Consider the following 20,956-nt stretch of genomic DNA (forward strand, 5'->3'; position numbering starts at 1 on the left):
CTAATCCAATGTATGGCCTATAATCAAAGACAAGCAAAATCAATTACTAGTCTGCTTGGACAATATTGCAGTACTGTACCGTGGAAGATGACTATGTCTGATCCTCCCACTGTAAGGAATCCCAGAATGATAAAATTTAATAGCTTTTTGAAACTTTTTATATCTAGTTCTAGTGTATAATTCATCGTCAGACCTCACGGTGCAAAATGCTGACTGCTTCCTGTGAAATTCTGATTACCTCTGGCTTCTATCAAGTACAAAAGAATCATGCTTCATGAAGATTAGATTATTAACAGGAGAGCTTAAGCTCTTGAATTTCTTCAGTGTTCATCTTTCATTTTAAAATACATTCTTCATACTTATGCATTTTCAAATTACCATTCATTATCCTGTTTGTTTGTATTCTGTTTGTATGTCATTTATGTTTATGTGCCTTGTGTTATTTCTACTTTTGTTTTTCCCTGTGCGTATTTCTCTGGCCTTTATGTTTTTTGTGTTTGGAACTGCACACACATACATGCATGCTTGGCTGATTGCAATGACAGAGAAAATGACACTAAACAACAGCAGAATTACATTCTCACCTCTGGGCTGTTAAAAAATAAAAATAAAAATCCAACCCATGTTCCCAGTTTGCACAGAGATAATGTATATCCAAATAGGAGAGATAACATTATCTGAAGGTATCACACAGGTGCAGTAAACATTGTATCAGAAGTAATTGCAATATGAAGTGTGTTGTTCTGATAGATTTTAGGTTGTAATCATAATTTAGCATTCTTTCTGTTGTGATAATCTTTTTTGTTTTAATGAACCACTTGTGTGGAAGCTGAATGCATTCCTTTTCTGGCTGATTCACCTGGACAGGTAGCGTAATTCATTGCAGTACACACATGAGAATTAATAAGTAGAACAGAGGAAATAAACTTGGTCTTATGCAGAAATAGAATTAAAATTCACATTTATGTGGAAAATGTTCTTATTGTGCAAATACAATGATACAGAATCTCATGGGGTACAGAAATGTTTGTTAATGGCATGCTATGATTTGGCATCAGACAGTTTTTCATTGCTGTTTTAAATCACTTTAATTAATTGTCATCATCCATATGCTTTCTCTTGAATGAGTAAAATGCAGTGCAATGACTCTACCATGAAATGAACTTCTTGCTTATTTTTCTTTGCATGGAGATGGGTAGGAATTTTGCAAATTAGTTTAATGAGTTTCAGTTATTTCAGTGTTATCATTAGGGTTATCTATCTATTATTTCCCTACTCTTTAAAAGGAAGCAGATGCAGTGTAAAAGCCCTATGAATTATTTTACAACTGCCATCTTCAGTGCAAAGAAAGTCAACCCTCCTTTGAGAAGAGAAAGCAAAGCTGAGCTTTCCTAGGCAATAAATGCAGTATTGCAAAAAGCCAATGTAACTGTTAATAATCTCTGTCCATTTTGTTAATGTGAAGATTGCAGAGTTCTCTGTTGAAATCACGTAGTACCTTTTTTTTTTTTTTAATCCTGAATTGGAATTAGGTCTGTAATTCCTGAAGGGAAAGGAACTCTCAAAATTCTTATAAATGGTATTCATAACTTTAAATGAACTTCTATGGACTGTAGTAGAAAAGTATCTGAAAATGTGAGATCTTTACAGATTTTTATGGTGTCTGAATGTTTAACCATTTGTTTTCTTGTCCTCCTATTTAGCACATATCTCCTGTGAAACTGAATTTTGACAAAAATAATTCAGTTAAATATTCTGCTAAAATCCTGGTCTTGGCACTTTCTGAAATTCAAGCTTTTACTGGCTATTAGCATCAATATGAACAATTTCCTAGCTTACGGTATTTCAGAATTTATGCTGTATTCACAGACTATAAATTAGATGAGCTTTTTCTTTAGCTGATAGAAGCAACTTCATTACTTCCCTACTCACTTTTTTTTTTTTTTCTCAGCAATGCAACTTATAAATATATGTATGATGTGCACTTTGGGATTTTTCAACTGCAAATCTTAGGAGTCTATTGTGTCTATATGAATATTAGTACAATTTCGAAGATTTCCTAGATTTCTATCTAAGTTTTGTCATTCAAAATTCCTTAAAAGAGAACCAGTTTTTAAATGCTTGCTAATGTCTTTTGACATTTGCTTAAATTGCAATGGGATTTTGCTACAGATACTTGGGTCATTACTAGCACAGAAACCTAATGAGCTTTGTGTGCGATAAATATGTTTCATTATGGAAGCAATACACGGTTCTGGAAATACATCCACACTGGTGTTCTGGGACGGTGGTGAGTGCTGTGCACTACAGTTGCCACAGAACATCTACTGATGGAAATTGTGCTACGTACTCCCCAGGCACCCCACTGGCCAAGCGCCCTGCAGCAGAGGCTCAGCTGTGGTGGGACGAGGCCACTGCCTGCATCTTGTGGTGCTGGGGGTAAATTCCTACTCTCATCACATGTATCGAAACCTGAAGAACCATACATATGTGGCTGTGTGCAATTACTGCAATAATTGCATTTTTATCAGAAAAAAAAAAAAATTGAAATTAAACAGGGCAGATAATGATATACATATATATATAAAATAAATAGGGAGAAGCTGAATGACTCCATCCAACTATATAATGCCACAAGCTTTAGCACTCTGCCTGTGAATTATTAAAACACTATTCTGATCATTCTGATTATTTAGTGTCTCCAGGCATCCTTAGTAGAAGTTTTATTTTAAAAAGTCTTTAGAATTAGTTTAGAATTTTCCCTTATTGAAGCTGATTTCTTTTTACTCAGCAAGAATACTTGTGTCACAGAGCAATCAAACAATCTCCAAGTCTCTTGCACCCTGTGTAATTCACTGGAGTGGTAACGCTTGGAAAGCACTAATGCTGAGAGAGTGTTAGGAGTGACAGCAAACACTAAGTGAGGTATGGCATTCAAGTGCAGCAGCATGAAACAAACAAACAAACAAACAAACAAAAAACAAACAAACAAAACAAAACAAAACAAAAAAGAAACAAGAAAAAACAACTTACTGACATTGGATTACATAAGCATCATGTCAAACACCAGGGAGGAGGGTAACCAGGAGGATGACAGATACTTTCTTCAGATCTTCAGAAAGGATTGGAAACTCAGCACTGGATAGGCAGTGGTATCAGGGTACCACGATGCAGGTAATTGGGAGGCTATGCCAAGCACATCAGGAAGCCTTCTGTCATTCCTAAACAAATGCTTCCAATTTAAATTCACAAAAATATCACTGCATCCTCCTCCTCAGCTGTAATTAGAGCCAAACACAAAGTTATGTTAATGGACCACTTCTAATTGATACTGCTTAAACAAGTGAGAAGGTGAGATTTTTCTTTCCTCTACCATTCACTTTTTTTTTCTTTTTTTAGCTGGATCTTTATAATTTACTATATTCATTACAGTAATGATAACAACAATAAACAATAACTGAGATAAACAATAATAATATTAATAACAATACTTTTTAAAAGAATGAGAGGCTAGTCAGAAAGGTTGAGATGCATTTTTTTTTTCAAAAACAGAATGTCTTGGACTGTCATGGAGACTTAACATGTTCCATTGTTAGTGAACATGAGAAAAGGGTATGGAAATGGAACATAATGAATTAGAAGGGTGATGGGGTGAAATGGACAAATTTAAGGAAAATTATAAATGTATCATATAACAGTCATTAGTACCTAGCAGTGAAGTCTAGAACAGAGTAAACTCTCAAAAGAACAAGGTACCATGTCTGAATCATTAAATCAAGTCTCACGTTTCTTAAATGTCGGTTCCACTTAATTATATATAAAGTTATCACAGTGGGTTTTGGTACAGTTTTCATTCAGGATGTTTAGTTTGCTCAATACCGTTTCCTTCACAGTACTGTGTAAGTCTGTATTTACCCTCTGTGTAAATATTAGACTACATGTGAAACTTTTCCAGCAGTATAACCCTTCCACTCTACTCTTTTAAATAGCATTCCTAAATATTTTCAGTCCCCCGCATATCATTCCAAACTTCATCAGCTGTTTTAAATATTATATTTCAAACTAAAATAGCAATTCCTTCTCAGATAAGCATACTTGCCATATTTTAAAGCTTATCATTATCTCCTGCAATTACCTCAGCTGTAAGGAAGCAGATTTGAAGTCTGTGGATGTTTCACCACTTTGAAGACAGGTGCTGACTTAAGCACACTCTTAATAAAGCTGTATAATTAGCTTTGTTCCAGGAGCTGCTACATTTCTGAAGCATTCCACTGAGTCACAGTTTCACCTTGCATTCTTCCTTATTTCTACATGATGCTAATTTAGTGCTGCAATAACTCAGATACTTTAAGTTGGGAAATGTGGCTAACCACTTCTCTTTGGCTACTGCTTGGAGAAGGAAGGAGAGAAGGATGAGGTCAGCAACCTCATTGACTCCATTTGTGCAAGAGAAATGATTCCAGAGAACCTGGACAAAGATGTAATGCAGTTCTTATTCTTCATGTCTGTAGGCAGTGACAGCCTAATCCTTTTGTTTTTCTTTTGTCCATTGGGTAGGTATTCAGCATAGCAATACTATTTGTAGAATATCTATAGAAAAAAAAAAAAATTAAAAAGGAGTTATGGTTGCTGAGTCACTCCAAAAATCCTTGCTGCATGTGCCTGTACTGGAAAACAGTGTTATAGCTCGTGCGTAGCTTTATTGCCAAAGGGTGATCTGAAGGTAGCAGGGTTGAATGTCCTTTTCTCTGAAGCTTCCTGTTTATCTCTGATTGGAGACTGTCTGGTTGGTTTGATGCTTTTATTATAGGTCAGTGACTGTCAGTACTGGATATTATCAAGCTGTTTGTAGCTGAGAAAAAATTAATACCCAAAAAAGTACTCTCTGGTCTTCTAATTAATCCCATAGGAAAGCAAAACCTCATTTAAGTTAAAAGTTTAGCTTTCGGCAGCATCAAGAAAAGCTGGTTTCACTTCACTGAGCTGAATTAAAACTCCACATTAATGGAATTAAAGCATGTTGCCTTTTTAAACTTTTACATCCATCAAAGAAAATGGTTAGAAACTCTGTAAACAACTGCACTGCTGCCTCTAGTCCTTGACATGAGAAACAACATGCTGAGAGTACATCATAAAACCAAACAGTATTAGTATTCCCCTCACTGCTACCCAGTGGAAATTTTTTCAGTATTGTATGTATTGGTCTTCTTTTAATATTGTGAATAACAAGAAATAAATCAGAGCTCAGGTTTATTTATTTATTTATTTGCACAGAATTTGTTGATAGACAAATCCATTTTGTAGTGTATACCATTCTTTTGTGTGGCAGCTTCAGGATTGGAATTTCAATAGAGTTGCTCAGAAGCCAGTCTTTGACAAGGTCTGTCCAGCCTGTGACACTGGCCCCATCCCCCATCACTGCTTCTTTACAAGAAGGCACAGGTCAATCAATTTAGGAAGCAATTAATGATATCTCTGCTGTCTGTTTTCACTTGCCAAAGCAAATAACATGTGAAAACTAATGAATTCTTTTGCTATGGCAAATGGAGGACAACTGTTCTTTGTTGGTAGGAAGTGGGCTGGGAGAGGAAAGTAGATGGTTTTTCTAGGACTCCATGTGAAAAGACAATGTGCATTGTTTTTTATATGTACAGAAGAGACCAGGAAAAAATTGGTATTGTAGTATTGTAGCAACCTTCTTTCTTCCACTCTGAATGCATTGGCAGGTTTTGAGGTGAATTATGATTTGATTGTCATGCAGTCCGATCCCTTAATGCCAGTTTGTCCTTCTTTTCATTTGCCAAATTGCATTGTAGAAGTTTAAAACACAATGAATGTTTCCCAAATGTGATTGTTTCACCCCAGATGGGGGTTGCACTGGAATATCATGTGTTGGTGAAAGTGCCACATCATTTGTGATGTGAATACAGTATTTCCTGTGGTCCCTACAAGGAAAAGAAGAGTTCACAATGTTGCCATCGGTTTCAGCATCACCCGCAGAGCAGAAGTGCAATTAAAGCATCCTTGAGCTAGAACAGAATTAGAACTGAGGAGATGGACTATCCCCCTTCTTTTTACTATAACACTTAGTGATTTTGTTATTTTCATAATAATAATTTCAAAAATACATTGACACCATGCTGCCCTATTTTTATTATTTTACAAAGACATAAAGACATTAAATGAAGCTTTGTTTAAAAAACAGATTAAAAAAAAAAAAAAGAAAACAAGCAAGCAAGCAAGCAACCAAAAAAACTTAAACCCATTAAAAAAAAAAAAAAGAGAGAGAGAGAGAGAGAGTTTGGGTCCTGTGCCTATTTTGCCTCTTATTATTTATTTAGAATTTCATTCTTTGTTCCTCCACTCATATGAATTTTCTTACAAGAATAGTATATACCCATTGTCTCAAAGAGCTAAAATTAAATGGAATTAAATTAAAATTGGTATTTTACAGGAATAAAAGTCTATGAGATTCATTTCTTCAGGGAAACTCTATATTAAGTGTCTGGAATACTGAGTGATATATTAAAATATTATTACTTTATATTATTAAAACAATTGAGATGTTCGTTCTTCATTCATTTCAGAGGAAAGGTGGCATTTTATAAGCCTAAATGTCAAACTTTGAAAATTTAGATCTGTGAGTGTAAAAATGTAGTACTTATTGAAATATCTCAGTATTGTTGTATATGTCTGTGTTTATTCATCATAGCAAATGTTGGTGTCATTAACTCATTAGAAGTTGTATTTTGTGCACCAAAATATGTGGTACATGATCTTTGGCACTTGTACAAGTGTACTAAGCATGTGATAGAAACTGTTTCTTTATGCTAATTCTACCACTTTGACAGAAGCCATCAAGAGCTTTATCTTTTAAATCAGTCAGTCAGGAATTATATTAAACAGATATTTTTTGTCAGCTACACAGCCACTTGTGTCAAACAGCAGTTAAACTGAGTTTTTAATTTTTAGCTGTCATTGTATTCATGATGATACCTTGGCATAAAGTTGCACTGAGCATCAAATTTTATAAATGACACATAAAAATTAGTTTTCATATCACCAATTAAGAATTATTTTTATCCAAAGAGGCCAAGGATTCATTTTAACTGTATGTCACGAATACCTAGGGTTGGAAAAGGGTTGCTAATGAGTGGAATATTGCCACTAGCTGAGACCCCTGCTTGGAAGGAGTAATGTATGAGGTTCCTTGTGCAGCTCTGCATAACTAGGTAGTCACTCCAGAGAGAGATACTGATGACATCTAGTGCTTGAAACAGTTGGCAATTTCAGCAGAATACTGAATTGAAATTGCAGCTTTAATTCATACTCAATATGAGTAAGAATTACTTAGCAGAGTACTTGATATAATAGAAAATAATATTACTATCTATCCTAGTCTTTTTCTTTTCACTTAGTGGTTGAAATGTAGTGATGATTTTATTTTCTTAAGAATTTGCTTTTCCCTCTGAATATTCTTCTTTTGTCAGCCTGTCTGGATGACCCTTTGGTTGATTTGCTGTCTGTTGCCCCACCCATAACAATTCTTTGCAAGAAATTGCAGGTGTGATGGTACAGCCCAAATTCTCAAGTGGCTGAGGAGAGTGATGAGTGAGTTCTGGGTTCCTTGCCCTTTTGCTGAAGTCTTACACATCTGATACTCTGAAAGGAATGAATATCCACTTTTGTCAGAGCAGGGCTTTGGAAGTGGTTTTTACTGGGCACCCAAAATGAAGGAACCTGGTGCTCCTATGCACTTCTGGAAAAGCTGTTTGATCTCATTTCAGTTTTCTGTTCCAATGATTTTCCTTACAAAGTTCATAATTAACATTTTCAAGAACCATTCTAATGGTTCTTGAATAATGAATAATAGTAATCATATGTGTTAAGAAAAAAAAAAAAAAAGATTCACATTTATAAAAAGATTCCTTTTTTAAAAGTGTGTGAATACTGAAATCCAATAATAACTTGATGAAAGTGCAGACAATACTGGCCTTAAATCTGGGTACGCCTACATTCAGCAGGGTAATTCCTTCCACATCAACGAAGATTTTATCATATCAAAGAGCAGATCATTTATAAAGACTGGTAGGTTTTGTTAATTCTGTAAGGGCCATTGTGAATAGTATAATGAAAAAAATCATAACCTTTATTGATCTGTTATATAAGATGATTGGAAACAGCGTGATCTGACAGACAGGTTGTAATCTACAGGTTTGGCACCAGGTAGCCGGGGTTAATTATCCATCCTCAAAAGCAGGTGTTTTAATCAGTCAAATGCAGCATTGCTGTTCAGGTGGGGAATGAGAATCTGTCACAAAGACCACCCCTTTCTTCAATATGACTCTGCTGCTGCAGAAGTAAGAGTTCACTGTTCCATAAATTCAGTAAACGTAGTCTACTCTTTTATTTGCAACATCCAAATACAGTCACATCCCACATTTTTACTATTCAGTATATTTTTGTGACCTTTGTATGTTGCTAATTTTCTAGATAAATGGTCAATTATTTGCTTTTAGTGTTCAGCAGCTGAAAATCCTATCGTTAATGCTCTCGTAATTTTACTCATTTTGAAGCTGGTCAGAGTTTTACAAATATGTTTGCTTGTAGTGAAATCTTTTTAGGGAGAAGAAACAAAGCTTTCACAATTCAAGCCATTTTGTCTAGTTGTGGTTGGATGTAAATGTTGCAGCTCTACTCATATTGGTATGCTATGGCTCTAGTAATGATGAGGTTCTGAAATAGAGAAAGGTGGCTGGCTTAAGATTTTTAAGGAAAAGTGCCATATCAGCTGTCATTCCTTAGCTTCCCTTTCCTATGACAGCATTGCTTTCTAAAACAGAAGAACACTACCTAAGACTGAGGGGGTTGGCTCAGATACATACCGTGTTGTATGCAAATACTTGTGAAATAAACATTCACTCAGATTCTTGCAGGAAGCTTTCAGTTGCTACCATGCCACATCTGCCTGATAGACTTTTCTTCCCACAAAATATGTAGCATCTGTTGTGAGAATATGAGCTGTATCTTTAAAGGGTCTGTTGAGAGTTTGGCATTGGCAATGTAGTTCAGGCATGGCTTTGCCATCCTTCCTCTAGACAAAGACCTTGATGTGCAGTGTGACTTAGAGGGGCACCACCTGCATCATCATCCCTTCTCTCTGCTGGGTTCTTGTTCCTTCTGCCAGCCATATTCTTGCATCTCTTGATGCAGCTTCAGGGAGTAAAATTTCTGAGAGTCAAGGGCTAGTGGAACAGATGGAGGAGTTATGGATCTGCTGTGCCACTTCTGTACATGTACAGGGGGAAAGGTGATGGGGAAGCTGTTCACTTCCTTAGTCATTGATCTGGGGAGATAGTACAGGAACGTAAGGATAAATGTTCCCTTCCATCTCTGTAGAGGAAGAGGACAGAAGACAAGCCACAACCTGTTTTTTAATTTTTTTAAACAAAGAAGGCAGTTTAAAAATACACAAACATATGCAAGATGCAAACTTAATGTGAAATTTTAACTAATATTTCTAGTATTATTTCTAGTAGTATTTCTATTATTCATAGTAGTATTTCTATTATTATCATAGTAGTATTTCTATTATTCTACAATGTTTGTCCAACTTAAGAACAATTCTGTTCACACCAGGATGTCAGTCTCTTCTGGAGTCTCTCCCCTTTATATACTGTTCTTTGTTATACAATAGATAAAAGCTCTGTAGTTCTTTGAGCAAGGGGAGTATACTTTCCCACAAGCCTTCTGAAATATTCAGAACAAGGATGAGCACAACGGTTTACTAATATGAAACAAGAGCACAATGGTCTCAACTGGAAATACAAGCAGGCAACAGATCTTTTGTTTGTCCTGCAGCAAGATACCATGTGTCACAAGTCTATGTGTTATACAGAAAAATCAAATCTGTGCTGTAAGACAGACAAGAATGGCTATGCTACAGGAAAACGTGCATGTAAAATATATGCATTATTCGTTGATGTTGAACGTCTTAGCTCTTACTAAAAACAAGGTCTACTTCTGAACAGCTTGAGTTGTACACAAAGCTGGAAAACAAGACAAGACCTGCAGTTAGTAGAATAAGTGATAAAAAACTGTCAAAGATTTTTATTTTTTTTTTTAATCTGTGGTTTGCATTATTAATATTTAGCCTCACTATGTGATGTAGCCTTTTAACTAATCATAGAATACACCCAGACACTTCTGCACTTCTATTTATTTATTTATTTATTTTAAACAGTCTTCAGTAAGGAATGCAATTTGTTATCACACAACTGCCTGATGTGTTGTTATTCATTTATATTTACATGAATATTAATGGTTTAATGCTATTATACAACAGTATAATACTGAAGTTAACATTTGCTGTGTAATTTATTGTGCTTAGCTAACACACTAACCATTTTTGAGGTTCCTCCATTGTGAGAATGCAACATAGGAGACCAGTCATTAGACGTCAGGATTTTCAATTGGAATGATTTTTCCTTCCACAGAGCTTTCATTTTCCTTGAAAATACTTTTTTTTTCCCTAAATGTTGGGTCTCAGATTGATAAAATATCATGGAAAGACTCAAGCTAGTTAAAATCTGGTACAAATAGCAAATGTTGACTGAAATTTGTAAAATCCGAAGTTACATTATGGTGTAATTTCAAGTAGCGCATGGCCTCTTGTATTGAACATTCTGCCTAAGAGACAGTGAGAATTAGATTGTTAACATTATGTTTTACCATTTTACCTTCTGCTCTCAAATTATCTTGTGTTTTACAGTTAGTATATTTTGCAGAACAATTAGCAATTAAGTTATTTTAAGTCCCTGAACTGTGTATATATGTATTTAAAAAAACAATAAGAAAGATCAGGGGGAACTAATCTCTTCCTTGTAGTTTTTTAATGAAGAATGAAACCTGATATTAAACACAAGAGATCAGCTGAGCCCTCTTTCAAGAGATCAGCATTGCTGAAATCAAAATGCCTTAGACATATGTAAAACAATCTGATTGTTACTTCTGTTTTGGTGTTAGTTAAACTGCTAGAGACAATAAGAGCAAGAGAAACTTGTATTTCTTTAACAAATACTTTTCTCTATTCTTCTTTGGTCATACAGTCATTCCCAGCACAGCACTGCAACGCGGCCACCCACAGTGAGCTTGCAGCGGACCATTTCTGTGGAAGGGTAAGATGATTCTCTGTTGAAGCTGCCTGTTGAGCTCTCAGATATCCCTAAGCTAGACGTTGAACTCCCCACCTACATGCAAGAGTTAACAACTTGTATTGTTGCATACCATGTTGAATACATCTCTCAATGTCTGTGAGATGCAGAAATAGGTATTTTCAAATTAGTACTGACCCTTTTTAGATATTCATATTGAAAAGCTTGGTTTACATAGACACAAGAATATTTGTCACATGTCTCAGTATCTCTTCATCTCACTTGACTAACATCAATATTCACATGTATTAGCTGTAAAATGGTTGCCATTAATCATGTGAATTCCCAGTGAAGTCTTACTCTGTTTTCTTAATACATGCATGAATTCCTTTTGGCAAAGCAAACCTTGTCCCAGACTAAGGCTGAAGAAGTTCTGATAGAGAATAATAATCCCATGGTGGTGCATGTCTGTCTATATTATGTGTTAATTGTAGAAGCATCACTTTGAGTACTTAGCTGGCTCCACTCTAACAGAAATAATTGGGTAAAATATGAATAATTCATAATTGCAGTTAATATTTTTGCATCTTTATGATATTAGAAAACCTGATATTTAACACTGAATCATTTAGATTTTGGTTTCTCTGACTGGTGTAGTTTCCAGAAAATGTTATATTTGTTTCTCCACTCCCATAGAAATGTAGAACTGTCTGAAGTATTTTGTAGGCAATAACTTATGGACTACTCATAGGTTTTATTTCAAAGCTTTTCTTTGTTATAATAAAAGTGGGAGTCCAAAGTTTTCAAACAGGAAAGGTGCCATCTTGCTTGTATTTTATGTTGCAACCTCACTGTGGTGCAGTGAGAAAAGAAAACAGCACACATGTAAAATAATCCACCCCTAAATGAATCTTGAAATGTTTTTCCCACAAGTTTCAACACGAAATATTAAACAATAAAGAAAAAAAAAAAACAAATATAATAATGATTTTATGTTTTTATTTAAAATGGGTAAGACTGCTTTATTAATTTTCCATTGGAAACAAACATCAATAATTAAATCCTTACAGGAAAGGCCCATATGGCTTAAGAGCTTTTATCTGGAAGGTAATTCTATAAATGAAGGCCTTATCAGCCAGCCTTCTTGCTCTAAGCAGGGCTAATTTCAAAGTTTCTGGTTTCTCAAGGTCTTTTTCTAGTGAAGCTGGGACTATCACCAAATGTGGAAGTTACACAGGCTCTGGGGAACCACTGTCAGTACTAGAACACCCTCATTTTATTATTATTATTTTTTTTTTAATTTTATTTTTCTTTCTCTCTAATGAATGAAGAAAGACATACTCTATCCCCCTGCCTTTTTCTCAAACCAATTTATGAGGAAAATTATGTTAGAAATAAGAAAAACTGAGAGAAAAAAAAAAAAGAAAAAAAAAGAGGAGAGTTTGCTAAATTGAGATTTAGGAAAATAAATTCTATTATGATGTCTCTGACCTGGTCTACTGGACTCCATAATAAGGAGGTACCCCACAGGCTTAAATTGCCATTGAAATTTGGTAATCAATCTGTCTACACGAATTTTTAGATAAATTGCAAAATCTGCACTGGCCACACAGACAGTTTGCATATATTGTGTATGAATCATTAGAGCGGGGGAAATCTGCAATTGATATTACAGGTCTCCCGCTGTTCAGGAGGTAGAAGAATATCTGGCTTGTAATTATTACTAATCAACTTATACTGAGTCATATTTCATTTCACATAGGAAAGTGGGACTGTTATCCTATTACACTGCTGAGCAAATAAGAGTAATCAGCTCAGCCCTAAATATTTCATTATATTAAAGCTCAATTTATTTTAATGTTTTTGTGAAGTCCATGCTGCTAAATAAGTTTATAGCTAATACAATGTCAGGTCAAAACAAGTTATTTTTCTCTTTTAGGAACTGGGTTTCCATCAGTAGAGTCCTGTATTTAGGTGACTCATTATATTGCTTTTGAGATGTGCTTTGTAAATGACTACTTTGCCTGGAAGGCATCCCTAAGACACACTGAGATTTCAGACCAGCATGCTAGCTCTGTGTGACTGACTGTGTAGGCACTGCAGTAATACAATTAGTTGGTCCTCTGAAGGAGAAATGAAATACTGGAGGGACAAAGAAATGCAGGTGGAATTGCATTCACTGGCATTTATTCCTTTCCACCTTGTTGAATATGTGATAATTGAACTGGCTAGCACAGATGTTTTAAAAACTTTAATAGATTTTTGATCTAGGTAATGGGTTCATACATAAAAATAATATCTTTTTGAGAGAATATTTTTGTGGGCTTTATGTGTAGAAAAAATGAGTATCAAAGTTTAAAAAAATGTTTTTAAAGCCTAAATTTTCTTTATATTCAAGCCTTATATTCTTCACAGTTTAATAGCTGTACATGAGGTGAACAGATTTATTGTGTCTACAAAGTCATGATCTTCACAGGTGTCTGATGTCATTGTTGATGCAATCTCATTAGTAACTTCCTAAATGGTTTATCTTCATGGTTTAAAATCAAGAAAACTATAATGTTTGGATTTGAAAATATTGTTAATCTGAGTGTTTTTTTTTTAATGTTCTTAATAAAAAATTTAGCTGTGAATATTCAAAATGGGAAAAATACTGGACAAAAACTAAAACCTGTTACGTGGAAATCCTTCTGTTCTTCTCACAAATCTATGTTAATCCTTTATGATAGCAATTCTGTCTCCAGTTGACATTCAGACTAAATTTTACTTAACATGCTACCAGCCATCTACTCTGCTGAGCTACTTAATAATTGAGATTTCAACTTCTTTCATCAAGAACGTTTTATATATAAATATTAATATGTAAATAAACAGCATTTAAACCAGGTCCATAGGGTAAGAACTTCTATTCTGAACAGAACAGACTTTACAGACAGCTTTGTGTTTCCAAAGTATCTTATATAAAGCAATAATGGATGCTTGCTTCTGATGTACTGTGTATTGATATTTCAAAACATGGCTTAGAGGCATTGCTATTTTTAGGTATTCTCTTAACCTTTGAATGCCTCCTGTCTCCTGACAGTGTGATGTGGTTGCCTATTGTGTTCATGGTAAATAGAGCTATGGAATGGCAAAAGCAATAGTTTGTAGAAAAGTGATTTCAGTACATAACAAATAGTTTTTTAAAACCAGGATGCATAGCAATCTTTTTAGTATGTGTATGTGTTGGGTATAGCAGGTGGAACAGAGATACAGATTTCTGGATTTGATTATTATCATGTAAATAATGCACCTCCTAGATCAGGGAAGAGAGACAAATGCTTATGTGAGACAATGTATAAATGAATAAGCATGCTGGAATAATCATCTCCCTTTCAAAGCTGCAGACCATATTAGTTGTCCAACACTGTTTCTCTAGAATTCACTGAAATTTCTCATATCTAGGAGATGTACTCTTATGCCTTTGAGGTAAATGTCAGGCACTGAGGTAAAAATACAGACCAGTTTCACTTTTCAAATAAGAAATTATTTTGGTATGCCAATTCTATCTTGCTAGCTGTAAGCAGAAAACATTGCCTGGTGTGCAGGCTTTAATTTCTCTACAAAGGACAAAATGAAAGACTACTGAAGTCCAGAGGGGTTCCCACAAAGCAAATAAAATTGTCCATATATAAGTCAGTGCACTCATGCATGCATCAGTCAGGTTGAAGCCTGGCTCCCAGTAGGTTCCTTCATATTAAATATACTTCAAAGTTTGTGACAAGTTAGACATGATGTTTGGAAAATAAATGCATAAAAAAACGTATTCAGTATTAAAGTTAGGATAAAGTACTGCTTCTACAGCTAATGCCAACATTCAGTCAACAAGAAATGCCAGAGAAACCATAGTCAAATAACCTGATAAAATACTTTTTCAACATAACAGGTCACCATTGCAAGCAAATTTATGTTTTGTTATGTGATCTGATTCAAGATCATACAAGGCTTAAGGTTTAGTTGTTTGCAAATCAACACTTAGCAAAATGAGATTACAAGTTACCAATCAATTGCATGTTGTAATGAATACAAACACTCACTTGGCATGTGACCAAAATAACGTCTGAGTGTAAGAAGGCAAAGTTACGTCTCTGGACTGTGATGCTCAATGTGACAGCAAAGGATAAAAAGATTTCCTTATTTGTTATTTTCAGTCATAAATGTAATCATTATAATAACAATTAAAGTCATGAATTGGGGATCAGACCCCACTGGGTCAGGTATAACACTTCTGTGTAACAGTAGTGGGGCTGGAGAAGGAAACGGCTGCCTGCTCCCTGCTGCTGCCAGACTGCAGTGTTTTGGAAACATCACAATAAAGGTAGACCAGAGAGAGGGCTGTGGGCAGTACTGTCTCCTGTTGTGATGGAAAAATTTTGCCAAGCCTAAGAGGGAAATATCAGGGGAAAAAGTAATAGCCAAGATGCTGCAAAAATGATACTGCAACAAACAACTTGCTTTACCGAAAGGGTTGTTAGACATTGGAACAGGCTGCCCAGGGAAGTGGTGGTCACCATCCCTGGAAGTCTTTAAAAGATGTTTAGATGTAGAGCTTAGGGATATGGTTTAGTGGGGACTGTTAGCATTAGGTCAGAGGTTGGACTTCATGATCTTGAGGTCTCTTCCAACCTAGAAATTCTGTGATTCTGTGAAAACAATAGATGAAATCACTATAGATATTTTTTTTTCTCTAAATTGTTCTGAAGCAGTTGTAGAAGGTATAAAAGAGAATATGAATAAGCTGAGGTGTGTTTTTTTTTCTGACTGAACTTTGATGGCTTTTAAAAGGGTGTGTGTGCATAATCCATGTCTTCAACCACTTAAGATTTCAAATTCTCTCTTGTGTGATAAATCAGACAAGGTTTATCATGCACAAACATTGTACACACCGGCACCTTCTCTACCCACCATAGTTTTCTGTGTTAAGTGCTATGAGGAAGAATGTTCAACCTGCTTGAATTGCCCTTTTCAGGTCCTTCCAATATTGGTGCCCGTTGGCTGTCCAAAATAAACATGCAGTTTCTTATTAGAATTTTTTGAGGTACTAGAGGAAAACTACAAGTATTTTATTGAAAAAAAAATGGCTTGATTAGACAACTGACTCTAAGCAGGCACAGCTCAGTGCTCACACAGTGAATTGCTATAGGCAGACACTATAATGTGCAAGAGAACAGTTCTTTGATCCTAAAGTATCATTTTTTTTCCATGATGTATGATGTACTATCACTAATGCATAACCTTAGACTAGTATAATTTCACTCTACAATTTTCTTTCCTGCTATTTGCTACTTGTAAGTAGTGTGAACACTTTGTGTTGCATTATCACAGAATCATAGAGTCATCTAGCTTGGAAGAGACCTTCAAGATCACCAAGCTAACCATCAACCTCATTTACCAATTCCCATCCCTAAGCCATGTCCCTCAGTTCTACATACACACATCTCTTACATACCTGCAGGAATGGGGACTCCACCACTTCCCTGGGCAGCCTATTCCAATGCCTGACCACCTCTCATGAAGGAATTATTCCAAATGTCCAATCTAAACCTCGTCTGGTGGAAGTTGAGACTGTTTTCTTTCTCCTGTCATTTGTCACTGTGAGCACAGTGCTTTGCATGGAAGGTGTTAGGCCAAGCTGTGGTCTGGGTGTTGCCAGTCCCACTGCTGAGCTTTCTATGGTATGTTCTACAGTAACACCACATCATGGTGTGCATGAATGGATATATGATGTCAATACTCTTTGTGAAGAAAACAGCATTTTTGAAACAAGCAAACAAAAATAATAATACTGTGGCCAAAGCAAGATCAAAGCCATATTTCTCAGTCCCAGCTCATTTGGGATACCTCACTGATTATATGTAGTTGACCAAATCTCTATGGTCTGATACTTGAAAGTATCCAATGTGCTTAAATTTCTGTAGATGGTCCAAAAAGCACAGAATCTTTTCAACACCCTGATTTTATAGATGGTGCAAAAGAAACAGAAAGGCAGAGATGTATCAGTGTGATATGAATACTAAAAGTGACTGTATTCTTTAATGTAGCCAACAGCACAAAATAAGCAAATTGAAAATGGATTTTCTTTCAGTTAGCTATTATAAGAATTACTTGTTTTCAGAAAGCTCTTCCCCTTCATTTATCAGTCCACTTTTTAATCTCCTAAATTAAATCTATAATTACTGTGGATTCAGAATCCAAAGGAGAATGATAGGGAGACTCACATTGTTTTTGTCAGTCTCTTACTATAAAAGAGAAAATTGATCAAAACAAAAATTCATTACAAATATAGTAGATACAAAACACTTAGCTGTTTTCAGCATAATGAACAAGTATAACAAATATAAAGAAGAAAAAAAAAGGTAAGGAGGAAAAATGCCTCACTGTTTTGACTTTTTAAAATTGTGTTTTTCTGACAGGATAAATTTCATTAAGTGTTGAAGTTTTACCTCCTCTGATTTGTTGCTACTTATTGGTTTCAAATATTAATTTCATAATACTTTGCTCTTACATCAGGCCTCCAATTTATAATGTGCTTTACAGAATCAGATCTGCTGCATTCCCTGAAGCAAGTCCATCCAAATTGATTCTCCCATTGATTTCTGAGCTTGTAAATTTGTGTGGATTGCAGCACTTCATTTGCTCCTTTGCTCTTTGTTATGATTTCTGGCTATATTATAGTTAATCGTCCTTCTTTCTCTACATTTTTTCTTTTTAATTTCTTTCCTTTACTCCTTACAGATGTACTCTCTCCCTTTGTCCTGTTATCTCTTTTCTTTGCTTTTGTTTTGTTTTATTTTGGTTTTGCCTTCTGCTGCCTTCTGTCAGTCCAGGGATGTTTTCATCTCATACTTCTTTCTAATTTCTGCTTGATTTCCCCTGCTGCTCTTCTCTGTTTGTATTTGGTACAAAACTGCAGGAGGGCATAAAACATGCACACACAGAATTAAAGTGCTAGTACGCTCTGTTAGCACCTAGAAATTTACCTTCAGCCTTATTTATCACAGAAGAAATTGTAAATGTGATAAGTAGTTAAAGCTGAAGGCAAAAGCATGCAGTTAGACTTTTCCTTTTTAGTAGCTACAGAGTGCCACCTATTGTCTTAGAACAAAACAATGTACATTTTAGATAAATTACACTGAAATTACCTTTGCCTTATTTGCTGTTGTCTTTATAGAACATGTTTTTACTGAATGCATTTACAGGAAGAAATTGTTATTCACATGTGAATGTGAAGTTATTTTTCTTTCACTTTTTACTCTCTCGTGACCATGTCTTCTTTTAGTCTTCAATTCCATTGCTTCATTTATGGCATTTACCTGCACTCTGTCTGGAGACCCTTGATGTATATTGGAAATATGTTAATAAAGAAGTTCAACAGAAGGAGAAGATTTTTTCCTAATGTTGCTTTCCAAACATTCAAGAAAAAATGGAGCACCTGTTCTTAGATCTCCTTAATAATTACATTGAGATGACTGTAATATTCTATGGCAGGTGATATATTATCCACTCCTGTGAAGACTGGCTGAGGGAGTTGGGGTTGTTCAGCCTGGAGAAGAGAAGGCTCCAGGGAGACCGTACAGCAGCCTAAAGGGGGCTTACAGGAAAGCTGGGGAGGGAGTCTTTGTTAGGGAGTGAAGGACAAGGAGGAATGGTTTTAAACTACAATAGGTTAGGTTTAGGTTAGATATTTGGAAGAAATTCTTCACTCAGAGGGTGGTGAGGCCCTGGCACAGGTTGCCCAGAGAAGCTGTGGATGCCCCATCCCTGGAGGTGTTCAAGGCCAGGCTGGATGGGACTTTGAGCAACCTGGTCTGGTGGGAGGTGTCCCTGCCCATGGCAGGGGGTTGGGAATTGGTGGGCTTTAAGGTCACTTCCAACCCAAGACATTCTGTGATTCTATTGATCCTCATCTTTAGCTTTGTCATAATTAAGCTTTTCTTTGAGTGTGCTTAAAGCATTGACAGATAACTCACTTCTGCACTACTCTTTAAGAGATCATCTGCCAGTATTGTAGTTTGTTTCGTTAAGCAGTAAGTGTCTTCCTACTTTAACTCCATAGAATGCTACAACCCTTTATTATCAGCACAAGTGTGGTTTTGCTTCTTTGTTTGTTTTTCAGACTCAGTTTGTTGTGCAAGTGTGTATTATGATATATTTCAAAATTCTTATTTGTATTTATGGTATATACATTTATTTTTCAGCATAGTCATGGCTAAAGATTATTTCTATGATGATTATTTTTATGACAGCTACACCTGTGCATTCCTAAATCCACTTTTCAGATTCCACAGGATACTCAGAAATTAAAGAAATACGGAGGCAAGCTATGGCTAGTAGTCTCTATACAGCCAAATTTGAGTCATGACTAAAATTACCTCACAAGGCTAAAAAGCAGGAGCTGAAACCATTGTGTTCTAATCAAGTCTTCTGACATTTCCCCATTATTGTTTGAGCTTCCTCTGAACATAATCATTCAAGAGCAGAATGTGAAATTTGCTGTCAAAAGGCCAAAATTACAAAACAGCACTGACAGCATTTTAGGCATAAATCTGCTGACTTGATCAGAGGCAGGGATTAATAACTGGGCCAACTTTTTGTTGAGCTGCACAGCTTAGCATTCAGTAGATACCCAGTTGTATTGACCTAGTTTTGCCCATAGCACTAGCTCTCAACTTTATGATCCAAGTTGCCTGTCATGTGTAAAAATACTCAATTTTATTTTGCATGAGAACTCGTCTGATTTCTCACCAGCAGAGCACGCATATATATTTGTTTGACTTTACTGCCTCTTTTTCCTCAATATCCAGGTAAATAATACTGGCAGTAGCTAGCTCTCACAAACTATTTTTCATCTGTAGGACTCAGGGATGACAAGTGTCACCATATCTTTTTGTGGGTGAAGAAACTGAAGAGGGAAGAACAAATGACTTGCCAAATTCACTCAGCAGCACATGGACTAAGTGGGGAAGGAATCCATGCTTCCAGCTGCTGTTCCAGCCCCCAGGCCACCCTTCCTAATTAAAAACCTATTTAGACTTCTTAGATCTGGATTACATTATGTCTAATCTGCACATAGCTAAGGAGGTGCTAAAAGTGTTGCTACAAGGCAAATCAACAGAAATGATCCAAAAGAGAGGGAAAAAATCTATTTATTTTTTGGTTGGTTCAAAAGAATATGCAATGTCAAGACTCTATGTCATTTTCTCACAGTTGTATTTTTTTAAAGCTTTTTTTCTGACTGTATGTTAATGTTGAGTTATAAAATGGAGGCACATACAGAGTAGGAAGAATACTTTCAAAAGGGTTACAATCTCTTTTTAAAATATTATCAAAACTGCTTGATTTTTTCTTTCAAAAATACTTAGCCTAGATATCAGAAAGTTGAGATATTGTTTGAAGATCATGATCAAGCCTGGGATAATACTTGTGAATTAGCATTGGGCAAAGCTAACGAATTCCTACTGATTTTGGAATTATCTTGTAAAGGTAAAGTTCCAGTGTATACAGCCATAAAACTTCTTAAAGCACACCAAATAAGACTTGTCTCTTAATGCATCACTTCTTTTTCTCTTCCTTCTTTTCTTTTAGTTTTTTAAAACAAAATAGAAATGAAAAAGCCATTAGTATTCTACAGAACCATTACAGAGTACACAAGAAATATAGGATCTTTTAACAGGAAGTATTTGGGAGCACAGCTCTTGAGGTCTCTTACATGCATGTTTATAATTGTCACTTTGCTAGTAACCTAGTAACTTTTATTTGTAAAA

The 20,956-nt window shown here is 35.5% G+C and overlaps 1 protein-coding gene across 31 annotated transcripts in view; it reads left to right on the top strand.

Annotated features, from left to right (window-relative positions):
* Positions 1-20,956, top strand: part of DLG2 (discs large MAGUK scaffold protein 2) — a 1,031,289-nt gene that overhangs the window by 781,715 nt on the left and 228,618 nt on the right. For all 31 annotated transcript variants that reach the window (XR_005264704.2, XR_005264705.2, XM_027462397.3 and 28 more), the window contains one exon: positions 11,109-11,177. Coding sequence is in view for 29 of the 31 variants with exons in the window: in XM_027462397.3 (XP_027318198.1) it covers positions 11,109-11,177 (69 nt within the window). In the remaining 2 variants the exon portion in view is untranslated. The remainder of the gene's footprint in view (positions 1-11,108; positions 11,178-20,956) is intronic.

The sequence above is a fragment of the Anas platyrhynchos genome, chromosome 1 (assembly GCF_047663525.1).
Source record: "Anas platyrhynchos isolate ZD024472 breed Pekin duck chromosome 1, IASCAAS_PekinDuck_T2T, whole genome shotgun sequence".
Classification (NCBI taxonomy): Eukaryota; Metazoa; Chordata; class Aves; order Anseriformes; family Anatidae; genus Anas; species Anas platyrhynchos.